This window comes from Pseudopipra pipra, chromosome 1 (assembly GCF_036250125.1).
Source record: "Pseudopipra pipra isolate bDixPip1 chromosome 1, bDixPip1.hap1, whole genome shotgun sequence".
NCBI classification, from domain to species: domain Eukaryota; kingdom Metazoa; phylum Chordata; class Aves; order Passeriformes; family Pipridae; genus Pseudopipra; species Pseudopipra pipra.
The window spans coordinates 42,597,002-42,619,893 of NC_087549.1; the positions used below are offsets into that span (position 1 = coordinate 42,597,002).

Genomic DNA, 22,892 nt, shown 5'->3' on the forward strand with positions numbered 1-22,892 from the left:
GCTAATTAGTATTATTTAATTGGTTTACTATTCGGAGAAATATTTAAGATATCTGAATTGCTTTTTGCTTTGATTTTATTTTATTTTACAACACTGTGTCCTATGAGGACTTCAAATAATTTCTTGGCTATGATTTGCAGAGCTATAAATGGCTTTGGGCCAAAGACCTATAAAAATCACATCTAAACTAGTTTTTATCCTGCTGATGTGTAGCATAGTTTAACATGCACATCCATTCACAGTTTTGTGGCAAGGGACCATAAGAGAAATTTATGTAGGCATCAAAACATATCTCCATCTTACCTGAACATTATCTGTCATCAAATTCCTGATGACAGTTGTGTAAATACTTGGGGAAGGCATCTTTGTCATTGATGGATGGTTCCATTTTAGGGCAGTATACTTGTGGAGAATTTGAACAAGTCTGAGGTGGCTTAATCTGATACTGCTGTCTTGAAACTCTGTTGATTCACTGGTCTCTGGTTGGGACCCTTCCCATGTTTCTTAAAACACTTCTGATGGTGTTTTCTTGCCTGTTTGTATTTTAAGGTCATGCTATGATGCATTTACAGAAAACATGGCAGGAGAGAGTCAGCTGTTGGAGAAGAGGAGACAGTATCACTGTGCAGCATATAATTGTGCTATTGCTGTCATCAGTTGTGTCTTCACTGAAAGTAAATTTTATCAAGGCTTTCTTTTTACAGAAAAATCAGAAAAGGTAAGGAGCAGTCGTTGCTGTTAGAAGGCTTCCAGAGCATGAAACACAAAGTGATGTTGCCTGATAGCAATAAATCAAAGAATGAAACCTGAATGACATGAAATTATACTAACAAACTACCCAGTGAGGCAATAGAAGGGAGTGCTAGCTGACTGTCTTGAATCCTTGCTGCAGTTTGAATTGCTGATGGAAGTTTTACCATCCTTTTTTATGGGTGAAGTAGTGATACTTGCCCTGTTTTCCTTCTACTCTCAATCAGTTTTCTAAAATGTGAAGTTAAAAACCCTGTTGTCCAAGTTTTCCAGTGCTTGGAATATACTTGAATAAGAGACACTCTTTTTACAGAGCACATTCTGTGCTGTGAATTCTTGAGGAGCTGAATAGCAAAATTTTCTTTGAAGTATTGATCTAGAGGAGAAAACATGCTGTATTTTCTACATTGTACATTTTTTAAGAAGAAATAAAATCCACTCAAAGCAATTGTTATTGTGTGCAGCATTATAATTTTGCTATTTCCTTACATGCTTTGGTTTGCAGAACTTGCTGATTTTTGAAAACTTGATAGACTTGAAGCGTCAATATACATTTCCTGTAGAAATTGAGGTGAGTGAAATTTCTGGCCTTTAGTGGTCCTAATTAAAAAAGGGTTATGACTTTAACAGTGAAGACCAGGTCAATTCTCACATATGGAGAAAAAGGATAAAAGAATGGACTATTCCTCTAATGTTTTAAAATACACTTTTGTGAGAGAAAGCCATACTTGAAATTTAGAACATAGCCACCATACACGTAACTTTAACATACTTTTTAGCATACTTACTCTGGTAATGAACAGCTGTAGGAATAAGTAATTTAGCTGTTGTTCTGCAGCATTAATTATGATAATTTACAACATGGGATTTTGTTCATGTTAAATGGTTTTGATAATGTTTTGGGAGTTCTATAAATAAATAATCTGTAACTTTTAAAAAAAATTAATTTAAAGAATTAATTAAGTAATTTCAACTTTATTTCTTGCTGTTTAGGTGCCTCTGGAAAGGAAGAAGCGGTACATTGCTATAAGAAAGGAGGCCAGGGATGCAGGGAATAGCAGTCAGGGTATGAGAGTCATTTATGACTTTGAAAAAATGCTTTCTTAGCTTTCATACAGTGTTTGTTGTTGTGTTGCTAATTGGCTTCTACACTAGCAGAAACAAATAAAAGCAATCAATGTATTTCATCTAACGATCAATTCACAGCCACCCTCAAGTTTTAGTGGCCAAAAAAGACTTGTTTCATGTAATTATGTTGATTAATGGTCTACTGTTTTTTCCTATCTAGATGAACCCAAGTATTTAGCTTCTTCATCATACATGATGGATAGCAGTTTGAGTGAGGAAATGAGTCAATTTGATTTTTCAACTGGAGTCCAAGGTTTTTCTTATAGCTCCCAAGATGCTACAGCTAGCAGCACTCATTTCAGGAGAAAGGTAATTTAGTGACTTATATGCTGTGAGGAAGAAAAGTTTTATGCTTTCTTGTAATTGCGTGTACTTATTGGTGTTGAGAAAGAGAAGCCTCTAGTCTCCTGTATTTGTTCTATCTGACTGAAAATGGGTTCCTTCAGAAGATGAGGGAGGGGACTTGCACTATTTTCTGTCAGTCACTTTTCTTTTTGCCTCTCTCCAGTGTCTACAGCTGGAAAAAAACAGTGCCTTACCTTGAGTTTCTAAAGCTGAGTAGTGTGAGCGAAGTCCAGCCTGAGTTGTAAAAAGGTGTCTCGTGACTGCTCTCAGGCATAGCTGCTGATGATTGCATGCATTTGATAATAATAATAATAATAATAATAATAATCAAGTGCTTCATTATTTTTGTTGTGGCACCTTGTATTTAACTATTGATCTTGGGAGATATTAAATGCTGTTCCTCCCAGACTTGAAGTTGTGTTTCTTCTGCAATCAAAAGATGTGTCATCAACAGTAATTACTGATAGGATAGATGTTTGATATGAAACATAAAGCTTGTAAAAGTATCATAGACACTGAAGATTTAATCTGTCAAAATAACTGTTAACATTGGTAAACATAAACTCTTCCCATGTTTTGGAACGAGGAGGTGTTTTAGCTGCAGAAAAGTTAAGCAGATAGAAAGTACGCTTCTGTTTTGTGTAGTAGTGTTGTAATTTCTAACTAAACAATTTTCTTTTGTGATTTACTCTGTGTGGCAGAAGAAGGCTGCTGTGGATGCTAGTCAGTGTGAAAAAAAACATCCATAAGAATAAGGCTTTTCCCTCTTTGGAATGTATTCTTTGAGCTATGAAATGAAATAATTTCTGTGAGGTTCAGCTTAGCTCTTCCTCCTTTCAGCATTTGCCACACCTGTTCTGGCAGGTAGTAAAGTCGGATTAACATAAAGTTAACCTCTGTTGGCACAAAAAGTCAAAGATGTGCAGATCCGGTACGAATATCTGGGAGGTGTCCGTTTGAGCAACCCATTTGATGTATTATTCCCTGTTGCGCACGCTGAGAGTATAGTCAAATCAGTAAGCACAGATAAGATCAGAATGACTTATGGCAGGATTATCATTCAAAAGGAAATACAGTGTTGTTATTATTCGTAGTAACATTTTTTTTTTTCAGGAGCCCACAGAATACATGGTTTTAAATGATGAGATGGAATTGGAAATGGACGAATTCAACCAGCATGAATGTATGGCTTCTATGACCACTCTGATTAAACATATGCAGAGGAACCAGATCACGCCCAAAGTGGAAGAGGCCAGTATTAACCAAAAAGCTGGCATTTTTCCACTGATGATACCAGGAAAAGGGAGTCATGATTGAATCTCTTAATTTATTAATTTTCTTGGCTGTATTATAGTGCAATCTGTGTGGTTTGAGCTGGGGGCTTTTTGGCTTGATATTCCTGTTTGGTGCAAAAAGTTATTTGATTTTTGCTCATCTCTCTTAAATATCAGGGGACAGTTCCAGTAGATCTTCCTCTTTGGATGAAATTTCTGCATGGCAAATTAGGAAACCCATCAGTACCATTAAATATTCGCCTCTTCATAGCAAAACTTATTGTTAATACTGAGGATGTGAGTAATTTTTGGTAATTTTTTTTCTGTTAACGTAAGAGGTTGTATTATAATATCAACTGTGTAACTCTTGCAGAGTAAAATACTTCATCAGCTGAGACCTTTAGGGCATTCAAATTAAGCAGTTTGTCCTGATAAAAGGGAGCACGTATATAGGCCAAAATTCAAGATAGTGCCAGTATTTTGAATGTAATATTAATACTTCTTCTCCCAAACTCTACTGCTATAAGTAGAGGGTGTCCACAATGCATGTCTTCTGTAAACTACAAGTAATTTATTCATTGATACAGGCAAGAAGTATTGGCTGATTGTACTTGCCATCTTTGCAGGAGCAAATATAATGTTTTATTAATGGTCACAGTTGAGTCTTATGGAAACACTTTGAGCTAAATGATGTTCTTGTTGCAGAAAGATAATAAGATAGCATAATATGTTTTCTAACTCTCATTCTTGGGTAAAACATTCTCAATCTATTTCATACAGTGATAACCTCTTTCATACAGTGATTTTAAAGTATAATATTTCTGTCTGAAGTATTCCAAACCCAAAAATGCTGAATTTCAGAATTAATTCAAGAAACTTTATACCTATTTAATGCTAGTTTCTTAGTAAGCTGTCTGAAATGTCATTCTCTCTCAAGTCCTTTAGAGACAGAGTTTTTGGTGTGTGAGCCATATTGTCTGGGCCCTAGTGAAATAATTAACTTTCTGTGAATAATTGGTTAAAGGTTTCTAAGCAAGTGAGAAATGTAGTTATGGATATTTTTTACTTAAAAGTTTTTGTGGTTGTTGCTCTGTAGGTTAAGCAAAGTGCTAAGAGGTTGGTTTAGCAGTCTTACCTGTAGTGTTTACTGAATAAGAGATTACTGTTTTCCATAGGTATTCCGGCCTTATGCGAAGCAGTGGCTTGGTCCATTGCTGCAGCTTGTTGTTTCTGGAAATAATGGAGGTGAAGGGATTCATTACATGGTGGTGGAAATAGTGGTTACAATCCTTTCCTGGACAAGTGTAGCCACCCCCAAAGTAAGGAAATGTGAAATTCATTTTTATTATTATTGTGACCATTTGGTAATGAAAGAGTGAGTTTGTTACTGTGCGCTTACAATCATTTTATACATCAGTCCGCTGTTTCTTTTACGTATTAACTTCAAACATAACTTGTTTACTTGTTTGCTTTCACAAAACAATATATGTCTTTGTGTTGGAGTCCCTATGTTTATTTTTGGTGGTGTTCTTTGTAGGGGAATATTAAGGATGAGATTTTAGCTAACAGACTGCTTGAATTCTTGATGAAGAATGCCTTTCACCAGAAAAGAGCTGTGTTCAGACACAATCTGGAAATCATAAAGACAGTTATAGAGTGTTGGAAGAACTGTCTCTCCATACCCTACAGGTAAGCGTTTGGACAATTGCTTTCTTTTGTCAATATTTAAAAAATAAAAATGAATATTATCAGAGGAGATGAAAATGTAAATTCAGCTGCAATAGTTAACTTTTTGTCCCTAGAGTTGACATTAGAACTTCAGAACCAAACTTTCCAAAGATTGTAAATTAATTTGAAAAACAACAAGGAGAGAGACAGGGAAAACATACAAAGGATGACAAAAGCAGCAACAAAAGCAGGAATAATCTCTACAAAGATGTTTTATTTGACATTTTGGGTATTATCGCTGAATATTGGTGCACTCTTAGTAAGATCTTTGCTGTCTGCCATGCTCCTGAACTTGTTGAGCATTTGTATGGGTTTACAATCTCTTTTTGGTTGTTGTGGGATGGGGTTTGAGGATTTTTTTTTTTTTTTAGAGGGGCTGGGTTTTATTTGCAAAGACTTCTTCATTGAAGCTACGTATTTACTACTTTATACCGGTTTTGCTAGGTTGTATATATGTACATGTCCACATATACACAGACAACAAGTGATTTGTGGTGTGTCTGTTTTGGTGTTTTCGTCTATATAATTGCTTTTATGTTTTTATCCAACAGTTTATTATTTGAGAAGTTTTCTAGTGGAGACCCTGATACCAAGGACAATTCAGTGGGAATTCAGCTGCTGGGAATTGTTCTTGCTAACAATTTGCCACCCTTTGACCCAAAGTGTGAAATAGATCGTGTCAGGTGAGAAATGCAAGTTTTTTTGAATGATTTTGAAAAAAACTTAAGCCAAAGGAAGCAAGTCTAATTTGTCAGCATGAAGTGTGGGAGCTGGATTCCTTATCATCCCTTTGCTGTTGTCTATCAGAGGTAATGCTTTTCTAGCTGCAAATTGCAGACTACATTTATTTTGGTAAATATCTAGAAATATGTAAAGTTTTTTTATAGTGGGCCCCAGGATTGCAATTTCATGGGAATTAACAAAGTCAGGAATTGCCAAAGCAGGGATTTGAGACATTGCAAGTGGAAAATCCATCTTGTGCTGTATTCAGCTCTTCTAAAAGCAATCACTATTCCCCTAGGCAGCTCAGGTGAGTTTTTTTGTTTCAGTTTAAATTTGCAGTAGTAGTAATGGCTTACAGCAGGTCTGCCTTTTGTGTTAGGTATTTTCAAGCCTTGACCAGCAACATGGGCTTACTAAAGTATAAAGAAGTTTATGCAGCTGCAGCAGAAGTGTTGGGACTTGCTCTTCAATACATTGCTGAGAGAGAAAATGTAAGTGAACTGTGTTGTGTGTTTGACCATCCCTATCTTAATTTTATGTTCATCTTTTATATGACTTCTCATTTCAGCTCCAAAAATGAATGCATTTAAAACTCAACAGTCTTTGTCCAACAGATTGAGCTAAAGGTTTAAACTGCTAACTGAAGAGTAAAAGAATATGGGAGTGGACTAAGTGCAAAGTTTTTGACTTGCTCTTTTGTAACTGACAGTGATTGATCTCTTTCTGAGACTTTTGCCAACCAGGAGCACTAACATGGTTCGTTTTAAAGTTGGGGTTTCTTTAAGAGAAAAAAAAAGGCAAGTTTGAAGTTTGGAATTACGTTTTGAGTATCTGTGTCTGGGGATGTTTAATAACTTGCAAGTTTTGATATAAAATTTAAAGGTTAAACTGTATTTAATTTTTAATCCAGTTATTTTATAGGTAGTGGATAAGGTGAATGCAAAACTGTTACTCATCAAATCCTACAGTACTAGAATTTGTGGATAGTTCTTGATGATTACAAAAATCAGTTTGAGACATATGCTAGAAATACTTCTTCACACAACAGTTCATGAACTTCTGGAATTTGTTGCCAGAAGAGGTTTTAGGGGTGAGTAGCATTAGCAGGTTCAAAGAGAAATTAGGCAAACTGATGCACAAAAAAGTGTCATGAACAGGTTCTGAAAGCAACAGACAGCAATGTAAGCTCCAAGATCCCTAATCTAAGGACAAATGCATGTTGGGTTGTATGAGTGAAAAGGAGGACAAAATGCAGCCAGGATCATCACTTCTCTCCCCACTATTCTTATTTCTTTCCCTACCTAATTCCATTCTGTTCTTTCACAGTTTGTAGAGCATATTTCATTAATATTCATAAGTCTTTTCTTTCACGGTCTTCCAAGTTCCCTTATAAGCAGTATTTTGAATAAATGAACAAAGATGGTGCAAATTTTATCCTTATCCACGGCTTATTTCTTTGGCGTTGATTAAAGGTTGTTGGTTACTTTTCCCCTTTTCACTAAAAGTCTGTTTTTTGTGTTCATTAATTGGACATCTTCTATACTGAATGAGAAGCTGCTTAATATTTATATAGGCACATTAAGCTACTTGTGTTTCAAAATTAAGGCATGGGTTCCAAACCAATTGAAGGAAGCTTACAAACTATTATTTAAGCAGCAGTCGTGTGTTTCAGTCAGGCAGAGCTGTACAGGAACCATTAAGCACCATAAATGTTATGATGAGTCAGATGGATCTTGCCTAGCAAAATCCAGTAGAATTAAACAGTACAGCAGAAGAATTGTGTGTCACTAAGGTGGTTATGAGTTTCATGGGTATCCTTGATTTACTGCCTTTCTCATTTTCAGGTACTTGAAGATCCAGTTTATGATTGTGTCCTAAGACAATTAAAACAACATCAGAACACCCAACATGATAAGTTTATTCAATGCTTGAATAAAGTTGTCAAGAATTTTCCACCTCTTGCCGACAGGTATGTCATGATTTACGTAGTATGTTGATTATAGATCTAGAGGAATAATAGAAAATTACTTGCTCTTCTTTGTGGGCTTCTGTTTTTGTTAAGGTTTATGAATGCAGTATTCTTTTTGATACCCAAACTTCATGGTGTGATGAAAACCTATTGTCTTGAAGTAATAATGTGCCGGGCTGAAGAAGTTCCTGATCTCCACTTGCAGTTAAAGAGTAAAGACTTTATCCAGATCATGAATCATAGGTAAGTGGTCATGTGATTACAATGCATGGTCCAAATTTCTTGATAATATTTTCTGTGCTGACCACAACATTTTTACATTCAGAAGCATTTATAATTCACATTCACTTTTGGGTCACTGCTCTTTAATTTGATCTAATGTAATCTGGGAGTTAAGATGGTTAGCTCACTGTGAAAAAACAACAAAAGCTCCTAAATAGCTTTGTGGTGAAACACCACTGGGATGTAAATTTCTGTAGTATGTATTTGTTTAGTTCTATTCTTACTCTCAGGTTGAACTCAAAAGTATTTACCTAAAGCCCTTTATGCAAAACCAAATATCACTGCTAAATGTAAGCTGATCTTCTGGTTCTGTGCGTGGCATTGAAGAGAAAAGCAATGTACCTATTCTTTTTTCCCTCTCCTTTTAGGGATGATGAAAGACAAAGGGTTTGTTTGGATATAGTGTACAAGATGCTGGCTAAACTAAAACCACTAGAACTTAAAGAACTTCTCCCTGGAGTAACAGGATTTATTTCTCACCCTTCTGTAATATGTCGCCAGCGCATGTATGATATTCTGATGTGGATTTATGACAATTATAGGTGTGTATTCACTGCAGATGTTGTCTTTCAGTGGTTCGTCGCAGGCAGAGTGAAAGTGTTTGTAACAGTCTTCCAACTTCATGTCAGTGCAGGATATTTTTCTTAAAATAGAGCCTTGGATTTGCCTAAGTGGCTTTGGCCTTTGGTGGCAATTTTGTCACTTCCACTAAGGGATAAATACTTGGACCTGAACTTTAGCCCAGGACTAGGAGGTTGTATCACCACAGCATGACGGCGTAAGGGATCTTAGCTTTGATACTCCCACTTTTTTCTTGTCGCCAGAATTTGTAACCAATAAAAATTATACACTAAAGAAATTTGCTTGTAGATAGAAAGTGTATTGAGGTACCTTGGCATGATCTCAGTCCCTTCAATCTAGTAGTGTAAAGATGTCTTTCTGTTTTACCCCTTAGAATAGGGAATAGGCATGTTCTCAGTTTGACAAGCAGATTGCTGTTGAATCAGCTGACTTAGTTGGGTTTTATTATGTGCTTTTTCCCAAGGTAACTATTTGAATGGACAGTTACAGTGAAGGAAAAGTACAGGCAATTTTTACTCCATCATCACTTCAGAAAAGCAAATTCTCTGCCTTTTTTTAGTTTCAACCTTGCAAACTCAGAATTACTTCTGTTTGGCCTTCATAATAAATACCCAACATATTATTTAGCTTTCTGATTATTTCTTTTGTAAGTAATGGAGATACAAGGAATTTAAGGCAACGAAGACCTCGTGTTATGAAAAAATTGCAGTGTTGTCATGCCAAGTTGAGATTTTTATGAGAAGGGCATATTCCTCCTTTTTTCCACACCATCGTCATTCTCTTATTTTGCTATGGATTGTTTAAGAGAAGTCACTAAGAGATATTTTTCTCCTACTATCAGTGATCCAGAAAGTCAAGCAGATGATGATTCTAAGGAAATACTCAAAGTGGCAAAAGAAATGCTGCTACAAGGACTAATTGATGAGAACACTGAACTGCAGTGAGTAAAATGCTGTGTTAACTGTCTGAAATAACAAATACCTACCTTGTTCTTACTTTGTTTAAGCAAAGAGTTAATCCTTGGAGTTTTTTTAAGTATTTCAGTATTAAAGAGTAACAGTGAGATAACACTGTTTCCATTTCTTCCAATAAGTTAATTTATAAAATATCATCCCATAGTGTTATACCAAATAAGTGAAGCACAGAGCATTTGAACAAATTTCTAAGCCATGAGGAAGTTGTTTCACTATGTCAAACCTATTTCTGCATTAATGTTCTAGAGTTTTTGGACAAGGAGGACCTTGCTAAACACAAACACACAACAGTAGATTAAATGTTGAAGGATGCTGGATTTTTAGAATTTCTTTTGGTGAAACAAAAGACAGGATATATGTGTGCTTATCCACCCATAGCACTTCTCAAGAGGAAAACAACTTGACAGAAATAATTTTTTCAGAGTAAACCTTTAATATCGGGCATGAAGCATGGTAGATAAAAGAGGAATTTGGTGTAATTCAATGAAAGATCCATGGTATGAAAGTGTTAGTTGAAGGCTTTAAAACCTTATTATGTTGGGGTTTATGTTTGGTGGTTGTTGTTGTTTTTAATTTGGCTTTTTTAGAAGTGTTGGTTTTTTTCTGTTTGCAGATAACCAAGAATAACTTTATTCCTTGCCTTTACAGATTAATAGTTAGGAATTTTTGGAGTGAGGAGACAAGGTTACCAACAAATACTCTTGATCGCATGCTGTCATTGTTAAATTCTTTATATTCCACCAAAATTGAAACACAGTACTTGAGTCTAATCACAAATTTTCTGCTTGAAATGACTAGCAAGAGCCCAGATTATTCCAGAAAAATATTTGAGCATCCACTGTCTGAATGCAAATTTCAGGTGAGTTGTAATGTTTTGTCCTGTGTGCAACCATGTGACAAATTCTGTTCTTTAATGTAGTTACCACTTGGATGAGAATGACATAATGAAGGAGATTTTTGAAAGTGTTTTATTCTCCCTAGTTAACAGCTGCAACAGTCATGAGTTATGTGCAGTATCAGAAGTCTGATGATTTTGTTGGGGAAATAATTTTTCTTTCAAAAAAGAGCTATTTAATTAAAATAATTATATATACCAAGTATAGCTGATGAGTACTGAAATAGCTAAAAAAGAGAGTGGTGGAGAGAAGCAGCATCAGCTGGAGAGATATTGTGAAGAAACAGGAATACTAGCACAAGAACTGTAAATCAGTCCTCAGCTGACAAGTCCAAATTAGTCAACTTTTTTGCTGAGCTATGGAGAACTTCTGTGTGTTTGCAGTTTTTATTTTTATTGTCAAATTCTGCTCCTGTACCTGGGATGACGTTTTAAATTCTGTGCTGTCATTTCTGCTGTCCTGACTCAGTGGACGAATGCCAAAAGCCTCCATCTTTACCGTGCTACTTTTCTTTGTTCGTAGGACTTTGTAATTGATTCCAGCTGGCGCTACCGAAGTACTGTGCTCACACCTATGTTTGTGGGGACTCAAGCTTCTCAGAGCATCCACAAGAATTTATCACAAGAAAGATCCCTTTCTGCTTCTGGGTCAGTCGGTGGTCCAGTGAGGGCTACCCAACGGCAATATGAATTTACACCTACACAGCACGTCAGTAAGTCCAGACCAGTGTCTTCTGAAATTTTCTTGTTTGCTATAGGAATGATTTAATTTATGTCGCATATGGATTTTTAATGTAAAAGTGTAAATACATTTAATATTGTGTTTTCAAGGACTTCTTCTGTGTGTTATGAGAAAAAAAATCACTTTTTTTTTGTCTCATACGTATTTATATTCTGCCTAATGTAAAAGAAATTTGTTTCTTACCTAACAGTTTGAAATCTGTTCTGCCCAAAAACACTGGGAATTATATTTTTGGGAGAGAAAAATTACCTGCTTCATAGATGTTTTCACTTTATATGTGAGTATGTTACAGCTTTTTTGCAATTTTTTTCTTGTAGGTGGTAGAAGTTCTTTTAATTGGCTAACTGGAAGTAGCATTGACACATTGGCAGAGTATGCAGTTTCTTCATCCCCTGAATCCTTATCTTCATCCATGCTGTTGGTTAGCAAACGGAGTGAAAAATTTAAACAAGCAACTTTTAAACCAGTGGGGCCGGATTTTGGGAAAAAAAAGTTGAATTTGCCTGGAGTTGAGGTGGACAGCAAAACTAAAGGTCTGTAAGCCTTATCTAAGTGCAATTTCTATATAACTAGTACATTTCTATAAACCATCTTTGTCAGTTGTTTGGCTGACAGTCTATTATCTTTGAGACATTCTCATGGAGGTTCATGTTGAGAGATTTTGTTTCCAAATATAGTCTATTGCAAAAAGCTAGGATTGTGCTAGGAATTGTAAAATTGTATGTTGCTAGAACCGAGAGGATATGAAACTAGTCAGTGTGATCTCTGCATTCCTATCTCTCCCTAAGATGATCATAGCATGAATGTCAGATAATTCTGTCCCTTCTGTTTTAAATTTAACTGCATATCTCTTTCAAGATGACATCTCTTTAAACATATTTTTCCAAACCATTTCAGATGCATGCAAACATGATCTACAACATACTGCAATCTGTCATTAGAATTACTTGGGTTTTTTCTGAGAATGCTCCTTTATCCGCCCAGCCAATAACTGAAAATTTTCAGTGCTGTTTTGAAGTGGCTTAGGCTCTTTCTTCCTGTTGAACCTTTCAGTACTTTGTCATTAAAATTTTGACCGAAAGGATGGGATTAGGAGTTCAGGCAAAGATCTATAAAGATCAACCTTTTCAATACCTGAGAGGTGTTTCCGGGCAGTTCGGAATGGACCATGCTGAACTACAGAAACAGAGAGATCAGTCTACCTTCCAGTCAGTTCCTGGTCTTCTACCAGGAAAATACTAGTTCTAGTGGTATATTTTTGTTTGCTCATTCTGCTTTACTAGAAAATGGACTGAAGTGAACAGTCTTTTAAGTGGCCTTTCTCCATGACTGTCCTGAGCAGGAGTTGATCCAGTGTCAGTTCTATAATCATAACTTAAAAAATATTGTATGATGTTATTATTACCCAATCTTTGAATATATTTAGCACCTCTTTTATGTAGGGAGGTACATACTTTATGGAATATAGTGCAAATGCCATACTTGCTTTTGAGAGCTTAAAATAAATCTCTTGTATGGGGCATATTTGTTCATGAGTTTTAGTGTCTTTCCCAGTGCAATAGTTTGACCTTTATACTTCACCTATGTGCTTGAAGTTTCTATTACCTCTTCTCCTCAGAGCAACTTAATTTGCTTTCATTTGCTATCTTTGTGAAAGGCCTTACATAGAATTGTTGGATAGGAAACTTAGGAGACTAGTTGGTAAGCTAACAAATGTTGTTATATGGTGCTCTTGCCTTAAATCAGAAGTTTGCTTGAGAAAGGACATGATCATATGTTCTCTAGGTATAGAAGAACGAGCTGAAATTCTAAGACTCCGGAGACGTTTCTTGAAGGACCAAGACAAACTCAGTCTGATTTATGCTAGAAGAAGTCTGGCTGAACAGAAAAGAGAAAAGGTTTGTCAATCCAAATAAGTTTAAAACTTTAGGTCTCAATGCTGTCTGCAGTCTTTTACTTCATCTCTAGTGGTAACTTTGTGAAGAAAGGGTAGATGTAAGGTGCTGGTTGCTGTTTTAAGAGCTTTAGAAGGTTTAATTTGGAAATCATGCTACATACATGCTTAAAACTAAATGATGTTACTTAGCATGAGTGAGAAAAGAGGTGAATGGTCTACTCATTAATGTGCATGAAGTGATTTTATGTGATGGAGTCCCTAATAGCTGTTGGAAACCCTTTACAGTTGTCAGTCTGGAAACTGTGGATCTTGAAGCTACAATACACTGCAGAAATACTTGGGGAACATTATCTAGAGTCTGAACACAAACTCGAAAATGTGGTACAGCTGATGGACTGACCGGAACTGTTTTGAACTTTTAACCTAAAGGAATGTCAGTAATAATCATTTGCTGTGGGTTTATGAAGGCCAGAAACTTACTACTTTGTGAGTTTCCTGGTTGTGCTATGTACTTACAATAAATCTAAGTATTTTTAAGCTCTGTAACAGTTTTTCAGAGGTTCCTGTTACTAAAAATAATATACATTATTGTCCAAAAATGATAGCAGTTAGACCAAAAGCAAAGGAACCCAGGATAGGAAGCTACCAGTTTGAGACACTCTTGTAATTCTTTGCAGATGCAGACAACTGTGTAAACAGAACTTATGTCTGGAAGAACCACACAAACACCTATTTTAGCCAATTTGTGTTTATTTGCAGGCTAAAGCTACAGTTTCCTCCCACCATGCAATAGAGGACCTGTAAATGCATTCTGTATGGCAGTCCAAAATACAGCCAACAAAACCACCTGTGATATTCCATAGCAAAAGGCCAGAGGAGACTATGAATGCTCTCAGGATCCCTTAAACTTTTCAAGAGACTTGTACATAAACACACATGGAACTCTATGGTTTGCATTAATACTGTATAGGACAAGCCAGGAAAAATTAGATCCTGAGCAAGAGAGGATTTGGAAATAGCTTTAGCAAAGTCCTGATTTCTCAATAGCAATTTTCTCTTGAAAGGTTTCTTAAAATTATCCCTTTAAAGTTCTGTAGCAGAAAAATTACTTCAAACAGCAAAATTATGAGGAGTTTACAGAAGAGAAAAAAAAACTTTCAAGTTTCCTTCTGGTTTTGTCTTCCATTTTACCAATGTTTATATCCACCCATTGCCTACTGATTTAGTTGGTAATGGCAGTAGTTAAAAATAAAAACCCAGCCTCTAAACTTACTGATTATTTCCTTATAATGTGCTATGAAAAAGAAGAAAAGCAGAGGAAGAAATGGGTTTTGTTTGTATTTGGTAGTAGCTCTTGTTCAATTTAAAAATGATTCCTTTAAGCCCTAGCAAAAGGCAGGACAGCTATTTAAGAACTGCAGTTTGCAACAGTTTTGCTACAGTTTGGTTTAGGTTTTACTAGAATCATAGAATTATTAAGGTTTGAAAAGACCTCTAGGATCATCGAGTCCAACCATTAACCCAGCACCACCATGTTTGCCACTAAACCATGTCGCCAAGTGCTACATGCACGTCTTTTAAACACTTCCAATGGTGGTGTTTCTACCACTTCCCTGGGCAGCTTGTTCCAATGCCTGACCACCCTTTCAGTAAAAAATTTTTCCATTATATCTAATACCTCTTCTGGGACAGCTTGTCCTGTTGATTGTTACTTGGGAAAAGACACCGACCGCCACCTTGCTACAACCTCCCCTCAGGTAGTTGTAGAGAATGATAAGGTCTCCCCTGAGCCTTCTTTTCTCCAGTCTAAACAGTCCCAGCTTCCTCAGCTGTTCCTCATGAAACTTGTGCTCCAGTCTCTTCACCAGCTCTGTTGTTCTTCTTTGGACACGCTCCAGCACCTCAATGTCTTTCTTGGAGTGCAGAGCCCAAAACTGAACAAAGGATTCAAGGTGCTACCTCACCAGTCCTCATCACAGGGGAACAATCACTTCCCTAGTCCTGCTGGCCACACAATTTCTGATATAAACTGGGATGCCATTGGCCTTCTTGGCCACCTGGGCACACTGTTGGCTCATGTTCGGCCAGCTGTTGACCAGCACCCCCAGGTCACTTTCTGCTGGGCAGCTTCTCAGGGGCACTCTTCCTCCAGCCTGTAGGGCTGCATGGGATTGTTGTGACCTAAAGGAATCAACTTTGTTCATTCTTCTTCCCCGCCCCATCCCACTGTATAAAACAAAACACACAAGCTTTAGGAACCTCATTTTACTTTGCACCTGGGCCAGGCTGAGAATCATCATATTATGTATACTACTGTGGCTCAGCTAACAGGCAGTAACTTCCTAAACCATAGCAGCTCACTAGCTGTCAGTCATAATCATTCTATTTGAAACTAGCTTAAGTACTATCTGTATGGAAGCAGAATCTACAAGGCATTAATATTAAAAGTTAATGGCTGAAGGAAGTCTATGAACAAGTGTTGTGGTTTGACATTTTTAATTGACTAAGATAATTTTGAGTTTAACCTTATTACAGCTTTATAGAAAATGTATTTGTCTATTAAGCATGGCAAAAGTTTATAAAACACTTCAGAAATGCTCTTGCTTATTTTGTCTTATCTTGATACTGCTCTTTCTAAGTAATATGATTATTATTTTTTAACATGAGAAATGCATTTCAGGAGATGAAATCTGAGCTGAAGATGAAGTATGATGCACAGGTTACTTTGTACAGAAGTTACCGAGTAGGAGACCTTCCCGACATCCAGATTGAATACCGCAGTCTCATTGCCCCTCTGCAGGGCCTTGCCCAGGTCTGTCTGCTGTTCAAAGGTCATTTGTGAAGTTTTCTGTTCCTGTAGGGAAAATGGCATATACTTGGGCAACTGCTTCTAAAATTGATTTGTTGTTTTGTAGTCAACCAGTAAGATACACATTTCAAGAGTCTGTTTTGAGGGAGTGTTTCTCCTACCCCTGTGCTGGTTCAGTGATGACAGAAGAGGCCTTCTAGCTTGCCACAGCTGAGTCGAACACTGAGGACCTGATACATCAGGTCTTGTCCATTGCCCCTGGGTTCCTCTACTTGAGAAACAGTTGGTGGTGGTCTTTACAGGCATTATTGCAGAGGGCATCTCACTGTACAGTAACATAACAGCCATTTCTCTTCTATTATATGGCTGTAACAGACTTGTAAAAATACAAATGAACTTGCTGCGACTAAGACTGGACTCAGACTACTCAGTAAAGCTGATCCAATATTCCTTTTCCTGCCTGAGAGCAGTAGAAACTGTAGACTGAACTGAGCAGTAGACTGAATCCCATTTTACAGTTGTTGGGAAGTCACAGTCTTCCTGATTACCTTTGTATTTAATTTCTTTTGATGTCCCCTTATCACTGTGTAAAGGAGGAAGTAGCACACTCATGAGTTATCTGAATAGCACTAGATAAAAAGTTAGACCAAATTCCAGGCCCATGGTAGACCAGGATGCATAGGATTATATTACACACACGAATGTGGTTCTAGGTGGAAAAAATGCCTTTAAATCTCAGATGGAACTGTCTGCCTGTACTGGCAATCTGTTAGCTGCCTCAATGTTAGGTCCAGGTCTCCTCACACATCAATATCTTCTGTTATTTCCTGAAACCCTCTTGGCAGACTGTGGTGTCTGTATCATGATATTGATTGTCTGGTTCCTGTAATGGGAATTGTGAGTATGTGAAAATTGTAAATTCTACCCTCTCCACCATTGGCCTGAAACCTATATTGTCTTGGAGTTTCTTTATGTAAAAGAATTAAGATGTGATTTTAATGGGTAGTACAGTAATTGTCAGCATAGATGAGATGCATGCCAGACTAACTAGTCCACACCCAAAGAGTATCCATATAGGGATTAGGTATGGGGTGGTTCATATCTTTTATGTCTATTGTGTCACAGCAAAATTCAGTGACCTTTCTGCTTTTGTTGTAATTTACAGAAAGATCCAACATTTGCCAAGCAGCTTTTCAGCAGTTTGTTTAGTGGAATTTTTCATGAGGTAGAAAAATCTAAAAATTCTTCTGAGAAAAACGCCATTGTCCAGAAGCTGCTGAATGACTTCAATAATTTCCTCAGTACAAGCCTGTCATACTTTCCACCATTCGTTGCATGCATCCAGGTAAACCCTGCTGTATGGCATGAAAGTAACTGAATGTAATGTCTTTGTCTGTGTGTGTGATAAACCCAGTGGTAGTGAAGGTCAAATACTGTCACTGAAGTTTAGACAGAGATGGGAAGAGAATTGTTAACCAGATGGATATTTCAAGTGACACTTGTTAAGGTAATTTGTGCCTCTGGACTGATTTTTCAAGTATCTGTAGAGTTTGAGTCACCTTTTAATGTTTTAATTGCATCAGTAACAAGAAGAGATTTGATTTTAAATGAAAGCCATTTCAATTGAAATGAGAATTGAGAACAATTGAAAGGGCTATGTGGGTGTCACATGCTTATCTTCCTGTTTCTGGGAAGTGCTTACTGAGGAATTCTTTGATGTCTTGAGGATGTCAGTAGCTGTCTCGACTGTTTGTTGTTAGCCTCTCTTGCATATTTTTTCCAATTAGTGCCCTGAAGTAATTGCCTGGGAATTTTCGGTAAAGAGGGAAGGACTCACTCCCACCAAAGGGTGAGTGGGTGCACCAGGGTTATTTCACTGGAAAAGAAACACAAGCCCTTCTGCTATGAGAATATACTGACCTGGAATAGACTGTGAATTTCATCTTTTAACCCAGTTTTCAGGGAGATAAAAGAACTTGTCCAAGCACCTGTTACATACTCATTGTCACTGTATTTAATGGTTCTTGTCAACTGTGTTGATCTTAATATTGCATCTGATTCCTAGCTCTCAAAAGAATCTTTTTTGGGGGGGCAGCTAATGGCTCCTTTTTTGTTATGGAAATTTAAATACTCTGTGACAGTAGATGTCATTGTAATACAGGAGAAACTAGTTTAGAGTAGCTTAGTGAACAGTGACAAACTTTGCTTCTTAGTACTTGTATTTACACATCTGAAAAAATGTAATTTCGTGTTTACTTTTTTTTCTGTGCAGCTGCATAAAAGGTCAAATGCTATGGGGATTTTTCTGGGCTGTCTTGGTATGTTTCGAGCCAGCGTCTCACAATAGCAGTCTGTTAATATTCCCTCTTGACATTGTGTTTGTTGGTTCTCTGTCTTGATGATCTTATTTGTGTTGAATTATGCTGTCTATTAGACCCTATTAATAACACTGTTGCATTAGGCTACTTTTTTTCTGAAAAGTCATAGAATGAAGACTCAAAAATTGGTAAGTTAAAAATTCATCAAAAATATGAGCAATAAGAGCATCTCCTTGCCGTCCTCATCAATAACAAAAGAACAACAGCATGAAGGCAAGCCTCAGCCTGTGAACTTGAGTGTCCTGCCATAACAGTGAGAGGAAGTCTTTTCCTCAGTAAGGAATAGAATTCATATTGATCAAGAGAGCGAGCTACAAGAGTGTGAGCAAGAGCACAAGTGTGTCAAGGCTATCATTTGGCTCACAAAGACTCTCCTAGTGGCTTGGACGTTTGAAAATACAAACATATACTGTTTCCTGTATACCAACAGTGTAATGAATACTGGCTGGTTTCAGAAAGGCTTCTACTTCACTGCTGTTTCCTTCTGGCTGTTCGACTTTTTAGTCTTCTCCAGGTTCACATTCCATCAGGAGAATAACTTGGTGGTAAAAAGAGCTGGGTTTGTCTACACATATGATCTTAAAATTGATTTTGAAGCTCTGGAATTCACTTTCAGGACAGATTAAGAACCAGCTGAAATACTAAAAGAATTTAACTCCATGACAAATGTTTATGTAGCCTTTATAGAGATACTTGGCCTCTGAAGATCATATAATTGCCTTGTAAATATTTTAGCTGTCAGGCCAACTTCGATGCCATTCACCCTGATCTTTGAACATGTGGTGCAAGGAAAGACAAAGCATGTTGCATATGGAGCAGAGAGTATTCCCTCTGCTTTCAGAAGATAAGTGATCAGATAGTCACCAAAATGCAATAAATAGAAAGATAACTCCTTTGATGTGGGACAATGTCTGTAAATTTTGAGTTTGGGAGGGTATTTATTCTTTGGACATACCGTTATATTTGCATGGTTCTTACACTTTTTCCTATGCTAAGAGAAAGGGCTTAGCAAAGTTGTTTTTAAGTTTTCAGATTGTGCAGTTGACACTGTGTTCCTGACATAGCCCCTAAATTCTGGCAGTCAAGGGATGTGTGCCTCTACACAGGAGTGTCGTGGGCTTGTGTGCAGCTAATTGAAATTGCCTGAATCGTAGGTGAAATATATATGCTAACTCCTCTTTGGGATCTGCCTGGTCTGTAACTCAGGAAGCCACAAGAAGCTGTGTTTTTTTAGTTTTTTTTATTGAGTACAAATTTGTTCATGTGAGAGTCTCAACTATACAAATTGTGTCAAGAATTTACTTATGCCAGGTGCCTATTCTGTAGTTTTTGTGGTTGTCATTTATCAAAGAAGTGTAGCCTGGTTATTCTCAGTCTCCTGTTGCAATTTCCAAATATTGTTTTCCTTTCACATAGTATTCTTGAACGTGCTATGTTGCAAGAATCAAACTTTAATTTTTGTTTTAAAACTTAGTTCTGTTTCTTGTAATGGAAGTTATACTCCCTCTCTTCCGTGTTGTGGATTTTTTTCTTCCTGTTTGTTTAAGATATTATTGCAACTTTACATTATTAAGTGGAGAAATGAAAAAGAAAAAGCCCAACTCTGGCTTTAATAACACACTACTTTCTCAATATTTTATGTGTATTTAGAATAGTGATTTAAGTATTTTAAAAAAACTTCAAGTAAACAAAAATGTTTATCCCTGACAATGAGGTTAGTCTGTAGTTGGACTAATGTTAAATACAATAAAGATGTGCTAGAAATATTGTCATGCCTTTAAATCAGGCGGGAGTAAATGAGTACAGTACTCTATGAGACTAACAGGAAGCTGTGATATGCTAAAACTGGCTAAGTGTGTGGATAGAAAGCCTCCAGCTCAGAGAAGACAGTGTGGTTAATCGTGCCTTTGGCTTACGGCAGGAATGCACCACTGAGTAGGTTAAGTGAAACACAGCTGCTGTGTAGCAGGCACAATCCTGCCAACAAATAGAGGGAAAAATTCAGGCTGTCAATGTGTCCATCTACCTCTCCCCCGCTTTCCTTGTGATTCTGTCCAGAGAGTTTCAGAATCACAGAATATTCTGAGTTGGAAGGAGCCCAAAGGGATCATCTAGTCCAACTCTTAAGTGAATGGCCTGTAGTTGTCCCATGTCCTGGAGGCAAAGTATATGGAGTTATTCTGTCCTGTTCTCTGTCCAAAGAGCAACAGCACAAAAGAGAAAGATTTTCCAGATTTGGGAACTTCTGGAGATCTAATGGCTTATTTCTAAAGCTTGCATTATAAGAAAAGGGATACCAAATAAGTGATCTGTAAAAGGTCACAATCAGTATAGTTTTACACCAAATAGACACCTGTTGTTTTGTTTTACAGGAAATGAGTTACCAGCACAGAGCACTACTAGAACTGGATTCAGCTAATGTGAGCACAAGCTGCCTTGCAAGTTTGCAGCAGCCTGTGGGCATCCTCCTTCTGGAGCATGCCCTGATGGCTCTGTCCCCTGCGGAGGAGCCCCCATCCAAACGGATGCGCGGAAGGACAGAGCTTCCCCCAGATGTGATCAGATGGATTGAACTTGCTAAGTAAATTCTTGTTTGAGACAAGTTATTCCCATTCAGATTTGCCTTTTGAAGAACTCTGCCTTTATGGCTTACGTGATTTCTTTTTTAGTCTCAGTAACCCAACTTTTTTAGAATTAGATATGCTTTTAATTTCTTTTCAGTTAATTACTATTTTTCAGTGAGAGCAGTTACACTTAACAGCTGTGCACTCTGATGATGCTATCAGACTGCTGAAAAACATCTTGTTCATAGCTTTTCAGCTGCAGGAGTTTCCACAGTTCAGATATTAACCTACAAGGTGAAGTTTATGTAGTTAAGTATATATTTCAGATCTTATATAACAAATTATCTTTTTAAAATTTTCTATTACCACCTAGTAGTATTACGACTTATCAAATTATTATTTTTTCAAATAGCTTCTGTTTGCATTGTTATACATCTGTTCAACTAATTAAAAGATTTCTCTCTTCAATTTTACTAGGCTCTACCGATCTCTTGGGGATTATGATGTCCTTCGTGGCATTTTCAGTGGTAAGATTGGGACTAAGGAAATAACACGGAAAGCATTGTTGGCAGAAGCAAGGAGTGATTATGCTGAAGCAGCTCGATGTTACGATGAGGTAAAACGACAGCAAGATTCTTTTGTTTCATGAATCTCTCATGACTTAAAACTAATAAGCCACAATTAAACATTTTGAGAAGCAACATATATTGTTTAAAATGTCCTTGTGTTTTATTTGATTAGTGGTTCAGTCTGTAAAGATATTGGGAACAGATGAGCAGTCACAACAGAGCAGTACACATGATGCTTTTCTTAGTGTTTGTTACAAAGCTGCACATGTGCAATTATCTAGGCAGACAAGTAAAACACCATGGGCAAACTACAACCCCAAGAGAGGAAATTGCATGTGTTCATGGCATGAGTTATAGTGGGTAAAAAGGAAGGAGCGTCTCTAACTTTCTTTTAAAGTGTTCACTCTTTAAAAAAAGCAGGTTTACTAGAGACATCTACCTAAAAATGATTTATATATGAATATTGACAATCTTGAATTTTCTTCATCTAATGCTGCTGTCGCACTCAGTTAAATGGATAGATATTTTTGAGACAATGAATTACAGTTAAGTTCCTGGTGACTTAGAATTGAAACAAGTGCCAGAATCCTGTTAAGAACCCTTTTTCCCTGCAAATTCATTCCCTAGGCACTCTCTAAAGAAGACTGGCAAGACGGAGAGCCAGCAGAAGCGGAAAAGGACTTCTGGGAACTTGCATCTCTGGAATGCTATGACCACCTAACAGATTGGAAGGCTCTGGAGTATTGTGCTACTGTTAATATCGACAGTGGAAAACCTCCAGACCTAAGCAAAACATGGAATGATCCATTTTTCCAGGTTTTTAGAAGTCACTTCATTGATACTGCACCATTTTTTATCTCTGCAGGAATGTCTGACAGTACTGAGATTGTGGGTGAAAATCAACTGCATTATATGGGTTACTCTAGTATGGAAATTAGCAGAGAGTCTGATACATGAAAATAATTGAAGCAGTTACTTTTAATTTTATCTTGAGTCTGTGGCTGATTATATACGACCAGCTTTATCATCACCTTTTTGTTTTGGCAGTCTTTTTGTTGCATTTTTTGCTTTTATTTGATTCCTGTTTTAAGAGTTACCAAACACTGGTTTTGAAACTAGTAGAAACTAGTTGTTTGCTAACAACTTCTTGAGCTATCAGAAAAGGCTGCTGTGATTTGTTAGCAGATGGAAATTTGTCTAAAGAAAAAACATTTAAGAAAACCATTCAAAATATTTTTGTATTTATTTGATCTGCCGCTGATAACATAAAAATTGATCATTTA

At 36.9% G+C, this 22,892-nt stretch overlaps 1 protein-coding gene across 2 annotated transcripts in view; it reads left to right on the plus strand.

Moving 5' to 3' along the window:
* PRKDC (protein kinase, DNA-activated, catalytic subunit) overlaps nt 1-22,892 on the plus strand; it is an 84,085-nt gene that overhangs the window by 38,792 nt on the left and 22,401 nt on the right. For both annotated transcript variants that reach the window (XM_064653585.1, XM_064653594.1), the window contains exons 43-65: nt 550-718; nt 1,256-1,321; nt 1,744-1,816; nt 2,039-2,187; nt 3,337-3,474; nt 3,675-3,794; nt 4,673-4,816; nt 5,035-5,186; nt 5,777-5,908; nt 6,328-6,439; nt 7,793-7,917; nt 8,011-8,160; nt 8,568-8,741; nt 9,623-9,721; nt 10,404-10,614; nt 11,174-11,363; nt 11,710-11,925; nt 13,178-13,290; nt 15,970-16,101; nt 17,264-17,443; nt 20,849-21,057; nt 21,518-21,656; nt 22,237-22,425. In XM_064653585.1, the coding sequence (XP_064509655.1) occupies nt 550-718; nt 1,256-1,321; nt 1,744-1,816; nt 2,039-2,187; nt 3,337-3,474; nt 3,675-3,794; nt 4,673-4,816; nt 5,035-5,186; nt 5,777-5,908; nt 6,328-6,439; nt 7,793-7,917; nt 8,011-8,160; nt 8,568-8,741; nt 9,623-9,721; nt 10,404-10,614; nt 11,174-11,363; nt 11,710-11,925; nt 13,178-13,290; nt 15,970-16,101; nt 17,264-17,443; nt 20,849-21,057; nt 21,518-21,656; nt 22,237-22,425 (3,382 nt within the window). The remainder of the gene's footprint in view (nt 1-549; nt 719-1,255; nt 1,322-1,743; nt 1,817-2,038; nt 2,188-3,336; nt 3,475-3,674; nt 3,795-4,672; nt 4,817-5,034; nt 5,187-5,776; nt 5,909-6,327; nt 6,440-7,792; nt 7,918-8,010; nt 8,161-8,567; nt 8,742-9,622; nt 9,722-10,403; nt 10,615-11,173; nt 11,364-11,709; nt 11,926-13,177; nt 13,291-15,969; nt 16,102-17,263; nt 17,444-20,848; nt 21,058-21,517; nt 21,657-22,236; nt 22,426-22,892) is intronic.